The sequence below is a fragment of the Dendrobates tinctorius genome, unplaced genomic scaffold, assembly GCF_039654945.1.
Source record: "Dendrobates tinctorius isolate UK_male_01 unplaced genomic scaffold, ASM3965494v1 ptg000030l, whole genome shotgun sequence".
NCBI classification, from domain to species: domain Eukaryota; kingdom Metazoa; phylum Chordata; class Amphibia; order Anura; family Dendrobatidae; genus Dendrobates; species Dendrobates tinctorius.
In genome coordinates, this window is record NW_027361698.1 from 254,711 (window position 1) to 279,579 (window position 24,869).

The 24,869-nt window shown below is 45.3% G+C and overlaps 1 protein-coding gene across 4 annotated transcripts in view; it reads right to left on the reverse strand.

Annotated features, from left to right (window-relative positions):
• Positions 1-407: 407 nt before the first annotated feature.
• Positions 408-24,869, reverse strand: part of LOC141086092 (sodium/hydrogen exchanger 9B2-like) — a 149,978-nt gene continuing 125,516 nt past the window's right edge. For all 4 annotated transcript variants that reach the window (XM_073571786.1, XM_073571788.1, XM_073571787.1 and 1 more), the window contains 4 exons: positions 21,111-21,260; positions 16,228-16,336; positions 8,720-8,856; positions 408-1,031 (listed from right to left, as the gene is read on the reverse strand). In XM_073571786.1, the coding sequence (XP_073427887.1) occupies positions 795-1,031; positions 8,720-8,856; positions 16,228-16,336; positions 21,111-21,260 (633 nt within the window). In that variant the 3' untranslated portion in view covers positions 408-794. The remainder of the gene's footprint in view (positions 1,032-8,719; positions 8,857-16,227; positions 16,337-21,110; positions 21,261-24,869) is intronic.

Consider the following 24,869-nt stretch of genomic DNA (forward strand, 5'->3'; position numbering starts at 1 on the left):
AGTGCCTGCACAGTAGCATCCTTCTGATAGATGCTACTACGCTGGCGTTGCGTGCTCCATTTTGGTGTTGAAAAAAAAAGTTAGGCTCCATCAAGATGGCGGCGCCTGCGCAATAGCATCTATCGGAACGCGATAGATGCTACTGCGCAGGAGCGGCACCGGTGCCAGTTTGATTACGATTTTTTTTATTTTTCAAACAAAACGATGTCTAAATAAAACGAAAACAAGCATATTCTCTACTGTATCACGTTACAGCGCATGTGCCGCCGCCTGCCAAATGAATGATTTTTTTTATTCAGTATGTAAACTAGGGGGCAGGTCATTGAGGGATCAGTGACCTGTCATAAGCCATACAGATGAAAATGTAAGCAGAGCACCACATGAAGAACCCCCACAAAGCACAAGGATATCATTAATCTTTATTTGTAGTTTAATAGTTAAACAACAACCACAAGATGGATTTCATCAACCAAGGTATCATTATAATCAGTATAACTGCGCCGACCTGACACTGTCTGTAGGTTACTGAGCACAATCCTGCTGACAGGTTCCCTTTAAATACTAGAGATGAGATATAAGATTCGCACTACCATGGTCCAGGCAAGGACGTTTGTACTGCCCGGGTCTAGCCGCCATGGAGTGGAAGCCACACCAGGGTAGTGTGAATCTTTTTACTCGTTTCTATTTAATACATTTCATAAAAAATATAAAATTGTTCTTACTGCTGGCACTGCACCGTAAATCTTAGAAAAAAAATGTAAATTGTCCAATAGATTAGCAGAGTGAGTTGTATGTCAGACTGGGCCAGAGATTTCTGTCCTGTTATTGGTCACCTCGGATTCTTCTGAACCTGTGCATGGGTTTGATTTCTGGAGCATTTTTGGCCCTGTCATACCAATGATTAAAGCGCCTATTGGTGCAGTGATTAAAATAGCTAGGAAAGCTATGGTAAGCACATCCATGCCATATGCTTCAAACTGTTTGTTTCCAGTGTTTCTCGCCATATCCAGGGCAACAGAGCCAATGGCAGCCTGAAAGAAACAATACAAGGTCGTTCAAAATTGTGTTAAACTAGAAGGCAACCACATTATTTAGTCTACAAAATAGCACTAATGTAACCCCTTAAGAATCTGCTGATTTTTTTTAAATTTTTTCCCTCCTCTTATTCCCCACATTTTTTTTATGAACTCTTGTTTTTTGCAGGAAGAGTTGCACTTTTGAATGACATCATCCAGTTCAGCAAATATACAGTATATATGGGAGGAGACACAGATTAGATATTAGAAAAAACTTTTTGACAGTTAGGGTGATCAATGAGTGGAACAGGCTGCCATGAGAGGTGGTGTGTTCTACTTCAATGGAAGTCTTCAATCAGAGGCTGGACAGACATCGGTCTGGGATGATTTAGTGAATCCTGCTTTGAGCAGGGGGTTGGACATAATGACCCTGGAGGTCCCTTCCAACTCTGCCATTCTTTGATTCTATATATTTTTTTACACAGCGTTAATCTTACCATAAACCTGCAATACCAAAGTTGCAGTTTTTATTTTATTTAAGTGGTGAAAAAAGTCAAAATTTGTAAAGGAAAAAGTTTTTGCTTGTGCCAGCATTTTCCCAGAGCTGTAGCGTTTACAGTTTTCAGGATATGGAGCTGTATGAGGACTTGTTTTTGTGCCCCGAGAGGATGCTTTTTTATATAATTTTGGGGTGGATATAATGTTTTGATTGCCTGTTTTTCCATATTTTTCAGTTATTGCAAGGGATGAAAAAACAACTTTTTTTCTTGACTTTTACAAATTTAATGATACCAAATCTGTGGTTTTTCTTCAATTTAAGTGTGGTGATTTGAAGTTATTTTTTGTTCATATTAACCTTTATTTCTGTTTACTGTATATTAGTTGCATTAGGGGACTTGAACCTGCGATCATCTGATTGCTTGTGTTATATACAGCAGTGCTACAGCAATGCTATATATAGTGAATATCACAGTCTCCTAAGTCAGCTAAAGGCCGGGGTCCCACTAACGTATCATAACGGATGTGATATGCTAATGACACTCATCTCCTGCTCTGCTGCAAGTGTGAGCTGAGTGTCAGTGCTCTGTGGTGGGAACATGCAGCAGATCCATCCAGGATCCTAGTCTGGGCAGAGAATCACCAGACAGTAATCTCGGCGGTTCATATTCCGGGGGGTAGAAAGGTGGGCCACCGATTTTCTAAGTCGGCAGGGTCTTGCCTCAGGCGACTGGTCACTGAACCCCAAAGTTTTCACCCAGATCTGTCAGAAGTGGGGCGCTCCCGATGTAGATCTGATAGCTCTTTCGATTCTTTTTCAAAAGGAGCTGCCGTCATGACCCCAGATCAGGAACTTTCTCAAGGGGGTTGCCCACCTGGCTCCAACTTATCAGCCTCCGGTAGATCCATGGGGTCTTATCTTGGTCCTATCTGCTCTTCAAGACTCTCCATTTGACCCCATCCAGGACGTTACAGCTTCCTTTCTCACCTGGAAGGTTGCTTTCTTGGTGGCGTTCTGTGACAGAGTCAGCTATCGCTGAGTCATTTTCTAGAGTGGACCCTCTGAGTCGTGGCACCCACCCACCGAGGGCGAGCTGACCTTGTGAGGAACCACCCCCTATACAGGGAGTGTCAGGGGCAAGACCAAGGGGGTGAGCCACCACGACAGCTGGAACCAGACAGCCGGCTCAAGGAAGACACGAGTGTCTGACAAGGTATGTGCAGGAAACAAGACAAGGCGTGGGTTCAAGGTATCTTCATTAAGGCGAACTCAGGGTAACAACAGGTGCAAAAGTGATAACAGGAAAACACAGCAAGGTGCGTGCGTGGCACGCCACGGACCATGGCATGGTACGTGCAAGATGGCTGGCCTAGGTACAAGCAAGGCTCAATGGCATCGGACTCCGGACAGCTGGCAACGATCGACAGGATCAGGGCATCAGGCTGCGGAGATCAGCGCCAGACATCAGGCCGCAGTCGTCAGGCTTATGATCTCTGGCAGCGATCGGCAGGTTCCGGGCATCCGGCAGGCAAAGCAGGGTTCAGGCAAGGAGGCACGACAGAGCTCCAGACATGGTGCGTGTTAGGGAACACGCCAAGGTCCAAGGCATGGTTCCAGACAGGGTGCATGCTAGGGGCACACCAGGGTCCAGGGCAAGGTGCAAGGCAAGGTGCGTGTGTAGGGGACACGCCAGGTTCAAAACACGGTGCGTGTGTAGGGGACACGCCAGGGTTCAAAGTACAAGACATGGTGCGTGTGTAGGGACACGCCAGGGTTCAAAGTACGAAACATTGTGCGTGGGTAGGGACACGCCAGGGTTCAAGGTCCAAAGTCCTGGGCGCGCTAGAGGAGCCGCCAGGGTTCAGGCTAAGGTCCTGCACGTTCAGAGGGGCACGCTAGGGTTCAGGCTAAGGCCTGTGCGCACAAGAGGGCACGACAGGGTACATGGCAAGACCTGCGCGTACTTTTAGAGAAGCATGGGGAGGTATGCCAAGGAGCAGGCTATGGCCTGCGCGTGCTAAGAGGGCACGCAATGCACAGTGCAGAGACAGCGTGGGTGCAAGGAAGCACAGAGAGCACGGCTGAGGCACTGGCTAGCTGGTCGGGCTGAGGCACAGACAGACGGGCAAGACTGAGGAGAACCCGGCTGAGGCATAACAGGCGACACAGCTGTCACTGTCCGACGAGCACGGCTGAGGCAGAAATAGGCGGGCTAGGGAAGGCCAGGTGCATGCAAAGGGCACACGAAGAAACAAGGCAAGAAGCAATGCAAGGCTAGGCAAAGTACAGAACAAGGAGCGGAACGTAAGCAGAAGCACAGAGCCGGGACAGAGAGAGTATAGGGCTAGCAGCGGAGCGTAGGCCGAAGCCCAGAGTCGGGTCAAGGGAGAACCTTGAGACTAGCCTGGAAGTGTTCAAGAGAGTACCATAGGACAGAGTCTAGCAGCGGAGTGTAGGCCGAAGCCCAGAGCCGGGTCAAGGCAGAACCTTGAGACTAGACATGGAATGTGCTGGAGAGCACCATAGGGCAGAGTAAGAAAAACCAGGCAGAAACAGAGAACGTGGAAGTACTAAAAGGCTCAGAATAGCAAAGGCCAGACATGGTGAAACAGGCAAGGCAGAGAACAGAGGAAGGACTACAAGTCTAAGAATAGCTAAGGTGAGACATAGCAAAACAGGCTAAGGCAGAGAACAGAGGAAGAAGTCTAAGAATAACAAGGACAAAACACGGCATGAGAGACAACACAAGACATGGCACGGGACAAGAGGCAGAATACAAGCACAGAACGTGTGCAGAGATGTACTACAGGGCAGAGTGCAGGGGCACAGAATACAGGGAGCGACCCAGCAGACCAAGCAACCATGCAGGGAAGCAACACGATACTCAGGCACCGACCATAGGAAGGGGCAGTCTGATATAGCGCGTTAGCACCTGCACTTCCGGGTCAGGACCAGGGAAGGACTTCCGGTTCAGTTCCTCCAGGATCTAGAAAGGATCACATGGTCGAGTCCTCCAAGACCATAGAGAGGATTGCTGGATCAGACTGTGCTGGAACAAAGAGAGGGTCACATGATCAGGGTGTGCAGGACCATAAGGAGGATTGCTGGATCAGATTCTGCTGGACCATAGTGACGATAACAGCAGGCAGAGCAGAGATGGATGGTCACACAGCAATGGCATGTAGCCATGAGGTAAAACACACATGCGCACTGGCAATGGCAGGCAGCCATGAGATGAGGTGCGTGTGCACACTGCTCCAGGCATCTTGCAGCACAACAGTCACGAGGTGCGTGTGCACACTGCTTCCAGGGATCTTGCAGCATAAGACATAACGGGCATGATAGATCAGTGCACGTGCACACTGCTATAGGAGTCATGCGGCATACCAGATATGGTGGGCATGATAGTTCGGTGCGCGTGCACACTGCTCCAGGGTTCATGCGGCATAACAGACATGGCGGGCACGACACGTTCACGTCTAACAGACGAGTTTCGCAATTAACGGCACTTTCCTGTTGTTCTCCTTTTCTTGTTATCAGACCGGTTCCTTCATTTTTTCCGAAGATAGTTTCCTCTTTCCACTTTAATGAGGATATCGTTCTGCCTTCCCTGTGCCCTTCCCCAGTTCATCCCCTGGAAAGGTCTCTCCACAATCTGGATCTGGTCAGAGCTCTTCGCTACTACCTTTCTAAGACAGTTCTTTTTCGGCCCGCTCTCGGTTTATCATTCCTGAGCGGCGGCTTAAGGGTCTCCCAGCCTCTAAGTCTACTATGGTTCGCTGGATTCATTCAGCTATCTTGGAAGCATATCAGGTTAAGAGCAGAACTCCCCTTCCGGGGGTAAGGGCTCACTCCACCCTAGCGGTGGAGGATTCCTGGGCAATCTGCCACCAGGCCTCTGCATCTCAGGCAGCTACCTCGGTCTTCCCTTCAGACTTTTGTGAGGTTAATGTATTTTTTTGTACTCACCGTAAAATCTTTCTTGGAGCCTTCATTGGGGGACACAGCACCCTACATGGTTTATGCTCAGGTTGGGCCTGTTAATAGTTTTGGATTTACAAATGCTTCTCTTACTGCTCTTTAACTGACTGTCTGTTGGTGGGTTTATACTGCTGAGGAAGAGCTAACTCTAGGCAAAAAAGTGTCAACCTCTTAGTGACAGCAGCACACAGCCATGGTTACCTGTATCCCCCAATGAAGGCTCCACGGAAGATTTTATGGTGACTACCAAAAATCCATCTTTTTTTACCAAACATTTTTTATTATAATTTTACAATAAAAATGACACAAGGGTAAAGGGAAGGAAGGAGGGGGAAAAGGAAGGAAAACAAAAGGGTATTACATTAGAGAACTCAGAGTAACATGATATTTATGACCGATACATATGTAACACATGAAAAATATCCGAGACATTTCACAGTTTACCAGGTACGTCCAAATGCTAAAAGTCCGTTGTGAAATACAATGAAATGTAGTCTGTAATCAAAATTACTGAGGCCTAAACCTAACTAAACTAAAAACTAAGCCCTAATCTAATAACTAGAACTAAAGCTACAGTCAATGTTCAGAATAGGTCTCATCTGGATCTTCTCATATAGAACTATGTTCTAAACACTAAGCAAAATTATCTAAAAGTCCATTCCATATTCCCCATTTTTTATCGTACTTTTCCAGGAAATTGTTGTTTATAGCAAAACGCCTTTCCAATGCACTATGTATCAACAGACTACGAAGTATATCTTCAAATTTTGGAGGTTCAATCTTCCTCCAGTATGCTGCTAAAGAGTTCTTAACCACCGATAAAATATGGGCTATCATGAGTATGGTTGGGAAGTCTAAATGTTCTAGGTCTAAAAAGAGCAGCGCCATGCTAGGGGAAATAGCTAAATTCCTACCCAAAAACGTATTTATATGAACAGATACCTCACCCCAAAGAGTCCTAATTTTTGGGCAACCCCAAAATATGTGGTATAGATTTCCCACTTCTCCACATTCTCTCCAACATAAACTGGAGTTGTCTTGATTTATAAAGAACAGTCTCGATGGGGTATAATACCACCTCACAAATATTTTGTAGTATGATTCCTGCAACATCATCGAGATCGATGAAGCTTGAGAGTATTTAAGAGCGTCTTGCCATTGCTCTAGTGAGGGGGAGATATTCAGTTCAGATTCCAAAATCCATCTTTTTAATCCATTCCTGATCCTTTTTAGATTAGTCCTCTATAAGTGCACTCCACCCTGAAAGAAATCCCATTAGACGGGGGAAAAAAAAAAAAAAAGGAGGCGCCTGTGTGTGGTCCCAGTCTTTATACTTCACGCTGTAGTACATCTGTATTGTGACCAGCAATTTCTCTTTTTTTTCAGTAAATAACTACTTATCTTGGCTTAAAAACAAACATAAAAACACTGATCAAATACTTAGATTACCTATCACCAGAATTCTAGTTTTATTAAAAAATTTAATTATTTGTTTGCTTATTTTAGATGGCTACTGACTGCTTTGAAAGTAAATAAAAACCTTTGTTTTCTGGACTTACTGTATATACTCGCGTATAAGCCGAGATTTTCAGCCCATTTTTTGGGGCTGAAAGTCCCCCTCTTGGCTTATACACGAGTCATATACGCCAGGGGGTCGGCGGGGGTGTCAGATCATACTGACCCCCCAGCACGTCTCTGCAGCCCCCCCTGCTTGTCTCATGGTCTCAGGGGCCTGCCTTCAGCGGTCACGTGGTACCGCTCATTAAAGACATGAATGTGCGCATATTCATGACTTTAATGAGCGGTACCACGTGACCGCTGAAGGCAGGCACCAGAGACCTGGGAGAATGGGGCTGCAGAGACGGGCCAGAGGGGGGGTGAGTATATGTGATATTCACCTGCCCCCCGTTCCCACGCTGCTTCGCTGCTGTCTGCTGCGTCCTCTGTCAGTGATGTTCAGGTCAGAGGGCGCGCCGCACCCTCTGCTGCCTGAACATCACTGACAGACAACGCGGCAGACAGCAGCGAGCAGCGTGGGAACGGGGACAGGTGAATATCTCAGATGCCGGGTCCTGAGCCAGCAGCGACACCGGCACCTGTCCCCCAGCGATGAAGAGGTGAGTATGTCATTTTTTTTTTCATTTGCGGCAGCGGCAGCATATGGGGATTATTCTATGGAGCATCATATGGGGCCTATTCTATGGAGCATCTTATGGGGGCATAATCAATGGAGGCCTATTCTATGGAGCCTCTTATGGGGGCATATTCTATGGAGCCTCTTATGGGGGCATATTCTATGGAGCCTCTTATGGGGCATATTCTATGGAGCATCTTATGGTGGCGATTCTTTATTGATAGCTATATTAGCATATTATTTGCATAACTTATTGCCTTTTTAGATTTTTTTAAATTATATTGACGATCGGATATTTTTTTTTAATAAAAAAAGCAAAAGGTATTCTCCTTATAATGTGCAGCAACAGTGCGCTCTCTTACCGGCTGTTTACTCTCACCAGAGCCAGCGATGGAGTGCAATGTCACTGTGCACTAAAAAGAATACTGCACAGTGATAAGATCCTACTCAGCATATGTGGAAATTGGCAACTAACCCATGCACAGTAGAGCAGGGACTAGCCCAGTCTCTGAAGCAGATGTCACTAATGACACATTGTGTCAGAATCCGTGGCAGTGAAACCTCATGACAGCTCGTTTGAGTACCCTAGCATGTATATTATAAAAGAGATCAGACGCATTTAGGATTTAAATAAATGTTAGTTTAACCTTACATTTTCATTTGCCTTAAAGGGGTTGTTTCACCAACAAAGTACATTTTAATCAATTGATCTTGGATAATCTTATAACTGTGTCCCTGCTGTGTCTGACTGTACAGGAACATGGTCTGATCATACCACAGCTCCTGGTACGTAGTTATTACAGCATGGGATTGCAGAGGATTCGGTTTGTTTTTAAAATGTTTTACATGACTGAATCAAGATGCAGGAACACAATTATAAGGTTCTCTCAGCCCTGGAACATGTTTTTTAACACATCTAATTGTGGGTATTTTTTTTATTTCACGATCTATTATGTACTTTGTGAATACACAATGAAGGGTTTTTATCATAAATATTGCAAATTCCATAGTGTATTTCAAGAAAAAAACCCAAAAAAACCCAACAACTTTTGCTGTGTTATTGTACTCGGCATAGTTACTGATACTTGCCTGAACTGTAGCTTTAGGCATCCATGCCAAAGAAATAAATATTTTTTCTTTCATATTGAAACCGGCACAGGACACCATCAGGAAACTGAAGAATATTCGTACGAGCAATGCAATTCCAAGCGTAGCAATACACAATCCTTAAATGTAAATGGAGAAAATATTGTGTGTAAAATTAAAAAAAGAAAAAGTAGTACACACTTGCTGAATAAGGCAGGCAGCTGTTCTTCCTGTTTCCTGGAACTCATGATCAATTTCTTGCTTTGTCTCAGAACCATCTTAACCCCTTTCCCTCCAGTTTAGTACTTTCACTTTTGTTTTATTTACCCCAATCTGCCAAGAGCGGTAACATTTCGGAACCGGTTTGAACAAGACAAGTTGCAGTGTTGACGCCATTTAATTTACTAATTTACTAACATACTGAAAAATAGGAAAATATTCTTTTCTGGGTTGGAATGGTGAAAGGAATATTGCAATTGCCATTGTTTGGGCTTTCATTTATTAATTTTCTTCATATGCGTAATAACAGTGGGTACGGAAAGTATTCAGACCCCTTAAAATTTTTCACTTTTTGTTTCATTGCAGCCATTTGGTAAATTCAAAAAAAGTTCATTTTTTTCTCATTAATGTACACTCTGCACCCCATCTAGACGAAAAAAAATGTAGAAATGATTGCAAATTTATTAAAAAAGAAAAACTGAAATATCACATGGTCATAAGTATTCAGACCCTTTGCTTAGACACTCCTATTTAAGTCACATGTTGTCCATTTCCTTGTGATCCTCCTTGAGATGGTTCTACTCCTTCATTGGAGTCCAGCCTTGTTTAATTAAACTGATAGGACTTGATTTGTAAAGACACACACCTGTCTATATAAGACCTCACAGCTCACAGTGCATGTCAGACCAAATGAGAACCATGAGGTCAAAGGAACTGGCTAAGGAGCTCAGACAGAATTGTGGCAAGGCACAGATCTGGCCAAGGTTACAAAAGAATTTCTGTAGTACTCATGGTTCCTAAGAGCACAGTGGCCTCCATAATCCTTAAATGGAAGACGTTTGGGACCACCACAAGTCTTCCTAGACCTGGCTGTCCAGCCAAACTGAGCAATCGTGGGAGAAGAGCCTTGGTGAGAGAGGTAAAGAAGAACCCCAAGATCACTGTGGCTGAGCTCCAGAGATGCAGTAGGGAGGTGGGAGAAAGTTCCACAAAATCAACTATCATTGCAGCCCTCCACCAGACAGGCCTTTATGGCAGAGTGGCCCGACGGAAGCCTCTCCTCAGTGAAAGACATATGAAAGCCCGCAAAGAGTTTGCTAAAAAAGACATGAAGGACTCCCAGACTATGAGAAATAAGATTCTCTGGTCTGATGAGACGAAGATAGAACTTTTTGGTGATAATTCTAAGCGGTATGTGCGGAGAAAACCAAGCACTGCTCATCACCTGCCCAATACAATCCCAAGAGTGAAACATGGTGGTGGCAGCATCATGCTATGGGGGTGTTTTTCAGGGACAGGACGACTGGTTGCAATTGAAGGAAACATGAATGCGGCCAAGTACAGAGAAATCCTGAATGAAAACCTCTTCCAGAGTGCTCTGGACCTCAGACTTGGCCGAAGGTTCACCTTCCAACAAAGACAATGACCCTAAGCACACAGGTAAAATAACAAAGCAGTGGCTTCAGAACAACTCTGTGACCATTCTTGACTGGCCCAGCCAGAGTCCTAACCTAAACCCAATTGAGCATCTCTGGAGAGACCTGAAAATGGCTGTCCACCAGTGTTCGCCATCCAACCTGAACTGAAACTGGAGAGGATCTGCAAGGAAGAATGGCAGAGGATCCCCAAATCCTGGTGTGAAAAAACTTGTTGCATCATTCCCAAGAAGAATCATGGCTGTACTAGCTCAAAAGGGTGCTTCTACTCAATACTGAGCAAAGGGTCTGAATACTTATGACCATGTGATATGTCAGGTTTTTTTTTTTATGTTTTGTTAATAAATTTCCAGAAATTTCTACATTTCTGCTTTTTGTCAGTCAAGATGGGGTGCAAAGTGTACATTAATGAGAAAAAAATGAACTTTTTTGAATTTACCAAATGGCTGTACTGAAACAAAGAATGAAAAATTTAAAGGAGTCTGAATACTTACCGTACTCAATATATATATATATATACACACATATATATATATATATATATATATATATATATATATATATATATATATATATATATATATATATATATATATATATACACACATACACATATATATAATATACACACACACCGTATTTTCCGCTTTGTAAGACGCACTTTTTCCCCCCCCCCCAAACTTGGGGGGAAAATGGGGGTGCGTCTTACAGAGAGGATATACCCTACCAGGTGTAGGCCGCAGGGGTGTCCGGCTGTCTGTCGGCGCTGTGGGTGTCTCCGGGTGCCCAGCCGTGTCTCCACGTGCCCAGCGGTGTCTCAGGTTCCAATCCCGTGACTCTGGCGACATTTTGCGACAGGCCAGAGCCCCGGGGCTCCCCCTCGGTTCCCTCTGTTTTGGCTCCGGCAATATGGCGGCCGCCGCTGGGGGCAGCGCATGCGCTGATAGTGATCTCGGGACAGATCTCGATGAAATCTCATCTCTCGAGATCACCATCATCGCATGCGCCGCCCCCGGCAGCGGCCGCCATATTGCCGGAGCCCCAAACAGAGGGAACCGAGGTGGAGCCCCGGGGGTCTGGCCTGTCGCAAAATGTCGCCAGAGCCTCGGGATTGGAGCCGGAGACACGGCTGGGCACGTGGAGACATGGCTGGGGACCCGGAGACACAGCGCCGACGGACACCCGGTAAATGTGGGCAGAGCCCCGGGCTGCTGCACAGCCCCCCCTGGCAGCAGCGCAAGCCCCCCCTGGCAGCAGCATGAGCCCCCCTGGCAGCAGCGCAAGCCCCCCTGGCAGCAGCGCAAGCCCCCCTGGTAGCAGCATGAGCCCCACCTGGTAGCAGCAAGAGCCCCCCTGCCAGCAGCACAGACCCCCCCTGGTAGCAGCACGAGCCCCCCTGGCAGCGCGCTGCACAACGGAGCACCCTCTCATCCCTTCCTGCGGCCTGCAGTATCACCCCACTCCTGCCTCCTCCTCCAGCAGCGACCCTGGGACCCCAGTTCACCGCAGCCACCATCCCCGGTAAGCGATAAGACACCTGGATTATAAGAGGCACCACCATTTTATTAAAAAAACGTTTTTTTCCTATTTTTCTCAAAATTTGTGGTGCGTCTTATAATCCGGAGCCTCTTATAAAGCTAAAAATACGGTACTAAAAATTCCCAACCATATATCCTGCGCTAGGAACTGAAGACAAATCAGTATGCACCTGATGAATTAACTCAATGTGAACTGCAAATAAACTCAAGAGATCATATGCTTGCAAAGAGTACCATCAAACCATCTATATATAAATGCAACCAACCCAGTATATATTATAAACAGAATTGTAACGTATGAGACCCAAACAAAAAGAGAAAAAGAAAAAAAAAAAAATGTTTTTTTTTCAATATAAAAAACAGCATTTTTCAAATTTAAACCACCAGGCGTTCTTGTCTGCAAACACAGAATCCACCGCGCCTCACATTTTCGTAATTCATATGTTATATTACCTCCTCTGAATTTTAGATTTGGTTTATCAATAGCCATAACTTTTAAATTAGATACATCACCCCCATGCATTTGCAAAAAATGTCGAGATGCACCCGAAGGAGTACGTGTAGTACGATTTTGAGCATCTTAAATATGCTCCGATAAACGTTTGCAGAGCGAACGCGTGGTGTATATCCCACGTACTGCAGACGGCATTGTTCGCAGCAAATGAGGTACACCAAATTAGTACTACTGCAATTCATGAGAACATTTATATCATAGGTCTTATTTGTCTGAAAAGAAGAAAAATTTTTGGAATTAACCATATATTTGCAGGCGCCACGTTTTATGGCCACAACAATATGAGCCCAATGTGGCAAGCCATGTGGATTGGGCTTCCCTATGAAAATTCCTATTAGACGAATGATCACTGGGTGAAAGATAGTTGCCGATAGTAACCCCACGTTTTGATACAAATTTAACACCCTTTGAAAGAATTTTCTGTGTAGCGGGGTCAGTATTTAAAATGGGAAGGTACTTCTTAACAATTGCCACTATCTTGTTAAATTGACAAATTGAATATTTGGATCCATGCTAATTATTTACCTATTCAAATTTACCATGTGGAGAGCCGCAGAGCTGAGGCGCAAGGAGGAGAGCAGCGCTGCAGGAGGCGCATGGGAGCGGGTCCTGAGAGTGCGAGCGTCGATGCAGAGGAGCCAGCCCTGAGATGAGATCAGCGTCAGTGCTGTGCTGCCACTGTGGGGGAGCAGAGGAGGAGACAGACTGACTGTCACTCACTGTGCGTGTGGCGCCGGCCGGCCGGTGGCTGCAGCCGCAGCGCCAGCGTGTCTGTGAAGTCACTGTGTGTCGTGCCCCATAACTAAATGCTGCAGCTCAGGAATGTGCAGACAGTGGATGTTTCCTCTTGGTCTGGCCTGCCCTGCCAGCTCCAGGTAAGAGTACCAGAGCTGAGCAGGACTGAGGGACTGGGATCGAGGCAGGCATGATTTTGGGGGCTCCTGGGGGAGAAATGAAGCATGGCAGGCATGATTTTTGGGGGGCTCCGTCCTGGGGGAGAACTGAAGCATGGTCTGGTTGCTCATCAATGGGGGGCCCCTGGCCTGGGGAGAAGGGAAGCATGGGCTGGCTGCTCATGAATGTGTGGGCCCCTGGCCTGGGGAGAAGCATGGCCTGGCTGCTCATGAAAGGGGGGGGGCCCTGGCCTGGGGAGAAGCATGGCCTGGCTGCTCATGAATGGGGGGGCCCCTGGCCTGGGGAGAAGCATAGCCTTGGCTGCTCATGAATGGGCGGCTCATGGGGGGGGGAGAAGAAACATGAATCGGGCGGCACACATAGGGGGAGAAGCAGCATAAACTGGGGGGAGCACATGGGGAGAAGCAGCATAAACTGGGGGGTCACATAGGGCGAGAAGCACTATGCCAAAAGTAGACCGCATATGGGGGAGAGCATTATGAAACAAAAGGAAAACGGGGGTGCCTATATATATCACCTGGAGGCTGTCTTGGGCTATATATGTTGTTTAGAGGCTATGCTGGGCTGTATACAGTGCCTTGCGAAAGTATTCGACCTGGAACTTTTCAACCTTTTCCCACATAAACATAACATAAAGATACCAAATGTAAATTTTTGGTGAAGAATCAACAACAAGTGGGACAGAATTGTGAAGTTGAATGAAATTTATTAGTTATTTTAAATTTTTGTGGAAAGGCAAAAACTGAAAAGTGGGGCGTGCAATATTATTCAGCCCCTTTAACTTAATACTTTGTTGCGGATACTTTTGCTGCGATTACAGCTGCAAGTCGCTTGGGGTATGTCTCTATCAGTTTTGTACGTCGAGAGACTGAAATTCTTGCCCATTCTTCCTTGGCAAACAGCTCGAGCTCAGTGAGGTTTGATGGAGATCATTTGTGAACAGCAGTTTTCAGTTCTTTACACAGATTCTCGATTGTATTCAGGTCTGGACTTTGACTTGGCCATTCTAACACCTGGTTACATTTATTTGTGAACCATTCCACTATAGATTTTGCTTTATGTTTGGGATCATTGTCTTGTTGGAAGACAAATCTCCGTCCCAATCTCAGGTCTTCTGCAGACTCCCAACAGGTTTTCTTCAAGAATGGTCCTGTATTTGGCTCCATCCATCTTCCCATCAATTTTAACCATCTTCCCTGTCCCTGCTGAAGAAAAGCAGGCCCAAACCATGATGCTGCCACCACCATGTTTGACAGTGGGGATGGTGTGTTCAGGGTGATGAGCTGAGTTGCCTTTACGCCAAACATATCGTTTGGCATTGTTGCCAAAAAGTTTGATTTTGGTGTCATCTGACCAGAGCACCTTCTTCCACATGTTTGGTGTGTCTCTTAGGTGGCTTGTTGCAAACTTTAGACGACACTTATGGATATCTTTGAGAAATGGCTTTCTTCTTGCCACTCTTCCATAAAGGCCAGATTTGTGCAGTGTACGACTGATTGTTGTCCTATGGACAGACTGTCCCACCTCAGCTGTAGATCTCTGCAGTTCATCGTGATCATGGGCCTCTTGGTTGCATCTCTGATCAGTCTTCTCCTTGTTTGAGATGAAAGTTTAGAGGGACGGTCGGGTCTTGGTAGATTTGCAGTGGTATGATACTCCTTCCATTTCAATATGATTGCTTGCACAGTGCTCCTTGGGATGTTTAAAGTTTTGGAAATCATTTTGCATCCAAATCTGGCTTTAAACCTATCCACAACAGTATCACGGACCTGCCTGTTGTGTTCCTTGGTCTTCATGATGCTTTCTGTGCATCAAACAGAACCCTGAGACCATCACAGAGCAGGTGCATTTATACAGAGACTTGATTACACACAGGAGGATTATATTTATCATCATTAGTCATTTAGGACAACATTGTATGATTCAGAAATCCACAATGAACTTCTGGAGTGAGGTTGCTGCACTGAAAGTAAAGGGGCTGAATAATATTGCACGCGCCACTTTTCAGTTTTTGAATTTCCAAAAAAATTTAAAAATAACCAATACATTTCGTTCAACTTCACAATTGTGTCCCAAATGTTGTTGATTCTTCATCAAAAATTTACATTTGGTATCTTTATGTTTGAAGCATGATATGTGGGAAAAGGTTGAAAAGTTCCAGGGGGCCGAATACTTTCGCAAGGCACTGTGTAATACCTGGAGGCTGTGCTGGGCTGTATATATTACCTGGAGTCTGTGCTGAGCGCTGTATATATTACTGGAGTCTGTGCTGAGCGCTGTATATATTACCTGAAGGCTGTTGCTGGACTGTATATATATTAACTGGCGGCTGTGCTGGGCTATAAATGTTATTTGGAGGCTGTGCTGGCCTGTATATATAACTTGGAGGCTGCAACTGGCAAATAATAAATACAGCCCAGCAGCACCCTACAGATATTATATCCAGCCCTGCATAGCCTCAATATTAGATAACAACAAATAACTTTGTTGCCCTATGAAGGGTAGGGGCCCAAAAAATTTCTTGCACAGGGGCCCACGACAGTCTGTGTCCACCCCTGGCCGGGGTCATGCTTGCGAGTGCAATGCGAAAAAACTCACACGAGTCTCTTGCCTTAATGCCCGGCACTGCCGCCGGTGGTTCGGACCAGAGCGCTCAGCTGCATAGAAAGACATGCAGCCACACCACACTCTGGTCCCGAATGCCGGCGGCAGTGCCGGGTATTGAGGTGCGAGTTTCTCGCATTGCACTCGCAAGTGTGACCCCGGCCTTAGTGTGAAACTCAAACTAGTTTTAAATTAATAATATCTTATACTGAGCTATGAATTATTCAGCATTCTTCCAGTAGATATAAAATGTAACTGGATGATATTTTGTGAGATCATATTTACCAACTGTCTCTGGCCTTAATGAGGAAACAGATATTTCTGCTCCAATCAAGCTGAAGAGCAATAACTGGAAAATATCCCACCCGACTGCAATAATGTCTTCAACTACTGTCTGTAAAAGGAAAGTACATGGTTAGAATGGTCACAAAGCAGCCTGGGGAAGAGGAATAAGGCAAGTAACAACCAAATGTAGGCAATCCTACTAAGCAGAAGCTTTGGGCATTGCAGTCACACCTATTGCCAAGCAGGCTCATACAAATCAATAATACAATCACAAAATTTACATAGACAGGAAAAACTGACCAGCACATCCCTACTAGTGTGAATAGGTGCCAGATAACATAACAATTCTAAGAAAATATAAAGCTGCACTCTGGATTGTTTAGAATGGTACATCTAGAAAATTGGAACTGCATTACTGCCATAGAACATTGGTTAAGTGCTATATTACGTACATGTGAAATTTTGAAAACGCAAAATTTGCTATAGCAAAATGTACAGTAAAAAGAAGGTACTTAGCACATAGATTGGCTAATGTATAGGAGTCCAACTGCAATGTCAATGCGTACCTTATAGTTGGGTCCCTGTACTGATAAGACACCTTTGTAGCAAACTCATGTGACGTGCACTCCCACGCCCAATTCCAGCAGATTCAGGTGGATTTAACTAGCTGGTTCCTTCCTGTCCCATATATTGTATGCTTTTAGAGGTGACTTATCAGGACAGCAACCCAACTATAAGGTGTTATGAGTGGCGGGACACACTAAATAAAAAATATAAATGAAGTGCGTTCGCCGCTCGGGGTCCACCGTGCGGTAGTTGTTAAAACCGCTGCTAGGTGGTGGCAGAGCAATCTGGTGGTAGTGTGCACAGGGTTAGATGTCACCCAGGTGCACCAAGCAAACTCTGTTGTACTCACAGAGCTATTATAAACACAAAGGAAAATTATAATGACGTTGAGCCTGTTAGAGGCACAGGGACTCAGCGACGCACACGCGGTAATTGGTCACAGAAGCCCTAGATGACGGCACTAACTCCGTCTAGACCTACCGTAATACTCGTGTGCCTAGCGTTGCAACTGCAAACGCAAGTTAAAGCTGCTACAGCAGCGCGGCGTAGAGAATACTGCAGTGTAACACCGCAAATAGCGCAGGCGCGATGTTGGAGGCCAGCAGGTGTGTCCGTGGAGCAATAGCGCGCTGGCACTGGCTAAACTCAATCCTTCTCACATTCGTATTATCAAAGGAATGGGGTTTCAAATGAGTCATTCACCAGAACATGCATCCATCAACATACACACAGCAGCAAGTATGACTATAGTAGCGCATGGTGGAATAGCCATGCGCACTTTTTATAGCAAACGGGACCTTCCGGAAGTCTCCAGAACTCTGAGCTGAACCAATGGAATCAGGAGCAGGACCTGAGCACCTGACCCCTGAACTCCAATGGGAGATCGTCCCACGAGCATGCTCAGAGGATGGAACGAAGGACTTAGCCTCCGGAGAGAGTTGCTGCAAAGCAATCTCCTCTGCAGTAGACAAAGAGCAGGAGACTGCAGAATGTGAGGGTCTTGATTCCTGTATAGCGAGGGCAGAAATCTGACGCCTAACATAAGGTGCATTGATGTTGCAGTTGGGCTCATATACATTGGCCAAACTATGTGATAAGTACCTTCTTTTTACTGTAAATTTTCCTATAGCAAATTTTGCATTTCCAATTTTACAAAATTTCACATGTACATAATATAGCACTTAACCAATGTTCTATGGCAGTAATGCAGTTCCAATTTTCTAGATGTATCATTCTAAACAATCGAGAGTGCAGCTTTGTATTTTCTATGAAAAGAAAAAAAGCTCTTGTTAAGGCTGGTTTCACATTAGCGTTCGGCTGAGCAGTGGAGGGCTGCCTACTTCCTCCGTTAAGCTCCGCCTACTTCCACACTTCTTCAATTTAGCTCTGCCTACTTCTGCATGCATCCTGCGTACCTATTTTTAACATTGGGTACGCAGGACATGTGAATGTATGCACCCTGAGTACGCCGATACCCTATATATGGAGGTAAACCACTGTTTAGGCGCATGGCAGAGCTCGGAAGGCAAGGAGTGCCATTTGACTTTCAATGCAAAATTGGTTGGAATTGAGATTGGACGCCATGTCGCGTTTGGAGAACCCCTAATGTGCCTAAACAGTGGAAACTCCCCCAAAAGTGACACCGTTTTGGAAAGTAGACCCCCTAAGGAACTTATCTAGATGTGTGGAGAGCACATTGAAACCCCAAATTTTTCACAGAGGTTTATACATTATAGAGCCGTAAAAATAAAAAATCTTTTTTTTTTTTTTTTTTTTTTCACAAAAACAATCTTTTCGCAACCAATTTTTTATTTTCCCAAGGGTAACAGGAGAAATTGGACCACAAAAGTTGTTGTGCAATTTGTCCTGAGTAAGCCAATACCCCATATGTGGTAAATTGGCTGGAATTGAGATCAGACACCATGACACGTTTGGAGAGCCCTGGTGTTCTCACCCACAAAGCTCTCCACGGTGCGGCACCCCCCTACATCTCCTCCCTCATTTCTGTCTATCGGCCTAGCCGATCGCTGCACTCTGCAAACGACTTTCGACTAACCTCTGCACTAATCCGTACCACCCACTCTGACTCCAAGACTTCTCCAGTGCTACTCCTATCCTCTGGAATACTCTACCCCAAGAAATTAGGACTAACCACAATTTGCATAGTTTTAGGCGCTCCCTCAAAACACATGTTTTCATAGCGGCTTATCACGTTCACTAATCAAAGTCATTCTGTGTGTAAGTGTGCGTGTGTAGCCCATTCACTATCTCCATCCATCCTTCACTCCCTCAAGATGGCTGGACCTTCATTGTAAATATACAATTGTAAATACACACCTGTACTTTGTATCTCCCTCACCTCATTGTAGATTGTAAGCTCTCATGAGCAGGGTCGTCTTATTTCGCTTTAATTATTGTATTGTTAACGTTGTTAATTATGACATGTGTTTTGAAACTGTTAAACTGTAAAGCGCTGCGGAATATGTTGGCGCTATATAAATAAAGATTATTATTATTTACTATTATGATGTGCCTAAACAGTGGAAACCCTCGAATTCTAACTTCAACCCTAACCCCAACACACCCCTAACCATAGCCCTAGCCACAAACCTAACCTTAACACACCCCTAATCATAATCCCAACCATAACTCTAGCCCTAACCCTAACTTTAGCCCAATTCACTTTAACCCAACCCTAGCCCAATGCACTTTAGCCCAACTCTAACACTAATGGAAATAAATATATATTTTTTTAATTCATTATTTTTCCCTAACTAAGGGGGTGATAAAAGGGGTTTTATTCACTATTTTTTATATTTTGATGACTGTGATAGGTTCATTTTGATTACTGTGATAGACCCTATCACGATCCATTTTTGGATCTGTGTCAGTTTGGGCTTCTCAGATATAAACTTGTTTCCTTTCAGGCCATCGGGGGTTAATGTCAGTTTTTCCCCCCGGTGGCCGCTGGTGTTACTACATGTTTAGTCTGCTGGTGCTGACCACTCTCACCTTCCTATATAAGGTCACCTGGTGCATCAGCTGGCTGTTGGTTATGACAGGTCCTTTTTGGATAACAACCGTGGTGAAGACTGGAGCTACCTGATGCCGTGGTGGTTCTGCTGAAGAGAAGAGCTTTCTGGAGCAGTGGTGATACTGCTGAAAGCTGAGTCTAGGAGCCTTACTCTGCTGCATGGTGCATTGGCAGCAGAGAATGCTAAGTTTTGTTTTGTTTAACCTTGTCTGTGATTTTCCCGTGGTGTTGTATTAGTGCAGCGGTGGGACCAGTGTCCGCACTTACCAATTCCCTATTGAGGGATAGGTGCAGGGCAAGTGAGGGCTAAGGTATCCTGCTCGGCGACGGTTTGAAAGAAACCGTATAAGGAAGTCAGGTGAGTCCAGGACGCAGCCGTAGCAGAGTGCAGGTGGTGTCCCTTTCCCCGTTCCCTATAGCAGGGCCCACCGTTGTAATTATTTCCCCAGTGTCCCCTTGTTGTTTGGTGACCGACCGGTCGTCGAGTCACGTCACGCAGGGCCAGTCGCATTGTGACAGAACCAATAAAAAATAATTTCCTATTGTTGACGGGCGTTGGCCGGCAGATCTTGGCGGGCGCACTGCGCCCGCCATTTTATCCCGGAAGAAGACGCCGGGGGACATCACAGGGGCATGGTGGGACTCCAGAGGTAATGGGGGGGGTGATTGGGGGACCCCATTTCTCTCTCCTCTGATGTGCGATTACATCAGAGGAGAGAGAAATTAAATGTCAAATTGAACTTTTTTTTTTTTGCTGAGGCCGTTACACCGTTAATAACGGCGATAGCAACACTGGGATCAGTAAAAACCGACCCGAACCATGTTCTCTGGGGTCTCGGCTACCTTCGGCAGCCAAGACCCCGGAGGAATTCTGACACTGGGGGGGGCACTATAACCTTAAACCTCAGCGCTGTTAAAAAGCGGCGCTGTGGTTTTAGTATCCTTACTGTCGCCGTGAAAAGGTGTATCAGCGGTCATTCAGGTGTTAATTTCATATAACATCTATGTTCTGGCAGCTCACTGACTGAGGTGTGTATTTTGAATCCTGCTCGTCTTAACAGTTCAGTTCACACAGGTCTCTGTGGCAGTAATGATTATTCTGCATGAGCAACTCTTTCAAATACTCAAATGGCAACAAAGAAAATAGGTCTCCAAAGAAACGGTTCTCCCTAATAAATTGGTTACACTGTAAAAATGTATATTTTGTGGTCAATTCTGTTTCCAAGTCAAACTACGAACTGATTTGTATTCAGTTCATTGTAAAACAGCACTGTGAGCTTACCTTTTCTCCAGACCACCTAAAGCCAGCCAGAAAAGCCATCACCAATGTACACAATCCTCCAGAACCAGGAAAGCCAAAGAAAAGACTGCCAAAAACTGCAAACAGGGACAGTGCCAAAATGAGATAAGACCTTTTCCACTTCAGCTTCTCCTGTTAAAGAGGAACAAAAAGGTGAATTACTAACTTTTTTTTTATATACAATCTATTTCTTTTAGAAAAAGGTGATTTATTAATACAGTTACTAGAATATAACTTTGTATATACTGTATGTTACACTCCATCCATTTTTTTTACTGCTTTATTCTGAATGGGGCAAAAGGGGGCGATTTGTGTTTAATATTTTTACCAATTTTTATTCTTAGGCCGGAGTCACACTGGCGAGGAATACGGCCGAGTGAGAGGCGCTAAAAGCACGCATTAGACACGGACAAATGATTCTCTATGGGGTCACTCGCACCAGGCGTATATTTCTCATCCGTATCCTACGCTCCGTGCCAATCGCAGCATGCTGCGATTGTCAGCGTACTACGCCCGTAGTACGCCAATGCAAGTCTATGGGTGCGCAAAAAATACGGATTACACACGGACCACACGTGTGACCGAGCAATACGCAGGTCTTTTGGCTGGTGACAGGAAATGGGCCAATCCATCATCAGGAAGCCTAGACATGCAAATGAGCTCAAAAGCGCTCCAGACATCCAGGAAGTACGCCTCCTCGGAGTACAGCAGCAGCATGGCGTCCACGTACATAAATGTGGAGATGCTCATTGTCCTGGTGCAGGAGCGTCCCGAAATATGGGACCCACGCGATGCAAATTATGCTAACCGGACAAGAAAGGAGGCGTCATGGAGGCGCATCTGTTGCCAGATGTACCATTACTTTGGTGACCGACCACGTGATGAGCAGCATAAAATTCGTAAGTGCAACGCAAAACATCATTAACCTTAGCGCGCAAGAAAAAAGGAATCTAGAATCAGCACCCCCCTTCCTGTGCATGTACTTTTAGCCTCATGAGGCCGTTACATTTGGATGTGACACGTGGCTTCACACAGCCATAATTTGGGGTTAGGCCACAAGCTCCTCATCCTCCTAGACAAACAAATTATTTTAAGTGTAGCTAATGAGACCCTGTGTATCTGGCCATTTACATATGCCACCATGGGTAGAAAGCACACCCCAGAAGTCCCCATGCCTAGACTACTGGTAGAAAATGTGACCTCTCAAATATGTGAATTTTACAATATTTCCTGTCACATTGCAGTGGAAGATGTGATGAAACGCTGGCGAAGCATCCGGGACCAGTTCCGCCGGGAACGCCAGCAGAGGTCCAGGAGTGGGGATGCTGGATATGTAAAAAGAAAGTACATATACTATGACCGGCTGTCCTTCCTCGCCCCAATTCTGGATCTGAGACCGTAAGTAGATACCTCACATCACATTACACAAATACATTACACAAATACATTACAGGGACAAAAATATTGATGTATTTTTGGCTCTGTTCTATTTCATAACAGAACTCAAGTCAACCTTACGGATCGAGAAACGGCCTCAGAGACAGAGCCCATTATAGATCCTGTAGGGGATGAGGTGGCTGGCCCATCTTCTCCCCCTACAAGAAGGATGGCTGAAGATGAGGCATCACAGGACAACACAATGGCTGGCCTACACACAACACCACCAGGACGGTCTGCTGCTGCCCCATCACCCATCCTGGAAGAGCCGGGCAACTTGAGCAGCAGCCCAACTGCCCAGATCAGGGCCTCCCCACAGGCTGCTCTTACATCACGGCGAACAAGAAGGCGGCGCCAGGTCACTATTGAAGAGAGCAGGACCAATGTGGACACAGGGGTGCTCAATTATTTATCTAGAGTAACTACAGATGTTGGGGAGGAGGCCTATGCACGTAGCCTCACCCTTTATCTCTGTGCCCTTACCCATGAGATCAGGCTCCGTATTAGGGGATGTATTCAGATCCTGCTTGATGCAAGCACCCCCCCCAATACCCCATATGAGATCTAATGCGCATGAGACCATCCACACAGATGCTTGCTCAAGCAGGGTCCGAACAGCCCCTAATACGTGGGCCAACACCTCAACCCCTTCCTCCCCCTACCCAACCTTCTATTCTGCAGCCCCAAATGTCAGCCTCAAGCCAACCCCACCAATATGGCCACTTGTACCCACCCAGTGTTGGAGGCTGGTCCCAACCTGGTTGGGGACGATCTGGCTATCTTGGTGGGTATGAGCCACGTGCCTACCAGAGCCAACAAGAAGCCCCTCACCATCATCATTACTCTGGCCAGTATCCCCAACAGTCCCAGGAGGCAGGACAATTCCAGCATCATGGGCAACAGTATGGCCCCACACAGGGCGATGTTGGCCACAGTGTCCAGCAGCACCCACAGGCTGTTCTTCCACGTTCCCCTTCCCCAACCTATGAGGATTTATGATTCTGATGGCGGGAGATGTCCAGTGGGTTTTAACTGGTGCTCCAAATATAAAGGAAAAAACAGGTGTTCTCCATCACCAACATTTTTAAACAATGTTTTCCAAACATATGAAACAATCCATCATGACAGGCAAGGCAACCTCACGCCTTTCAGACAGATATTACATGTGTGTACAAAAGAGAATATTTCAATGCGCTATACTGTAAAATGAAAGGATGAAAAGACACTACTCACTTGCTAATGCCTAGGAAAGGCGTGCTGGCCTTAGTGAAGTAGTCACCTTTTTTGGTAGCAATCTCTATTAAAACTATTCAAGGCGACCAGCATTCAGAATATCACGCTCTCTCTATGTCTTAACAAGTGAGTTTTATTTTTTCATCCTTTCAAGTATAGCATGCTTAAATATTCTCTGTTCTACAGACAGGTAATATCTGTGTGAAAAGGTAGCCTTGCCTGTCATGGTGGAATCTTTCTATGATTGGAAAACATGAGGAAATGTGAGTGTTATCTTTGAGCATTTATTTTGGTGATGGAGCTCACCTTTTTTTGGCAAATCTAGTTTAATCTTGTCATGAAGCAATGTTGTTATTGCCTAATATTTTTTTGTGTTTTGTTATGTAATGTTACTTTTCAAAAAAGTTAAAGAAGGCACAAAGGGTCATTTTGCCCATTGCCAAAATGTTCTTATGGCAATATTATGTTTGCCTTTAAGCAAACCAAAAAAAAAAAAAGGCAAAACTAAAAATTTGTCAACTCTAGTTAACGTCTGTGTGATTTTTCACAATCCCTCACAACATACTAACATACACTAACCAATGCAATGAAACACTCATAGAATCATAAGGGGTGGAGTAATATATATTTAGACACAATTAAAGAAATAAATTATAACATAGACACAGCATTCTCTTGCCAAGAAGTTGCCCCCTCAGGTGAGATAAAGTAATTAGTGAAAATATCACGCACTTTTAGGCCAGAGAGCGGTCTACGTTGAGGGTTCATAGGTGGTCTCACCCTGCGCACATTGCCCGGCCTACGCACAACACCATCAGAGGAGGAACAATCATGTATCCTGGTGAAGTTATGCAGAACAACACAGGCTTTCACAACTTCAATCACAATTTTGCTCACTCAACTGAATGGCAGACTGGAGTACCCGCCATTTGGCACAAAGAATCCCAAAGGAACACTCCACCAGTCGCCTAGCACGTGATAGTCGCAAGTTAAAAATTCTGCGCCTGTGGTCAAGGTTGCGCCGGGGATATGGCCTCATGACATTGCGCGATAACTGAAAGGCCTCATCTG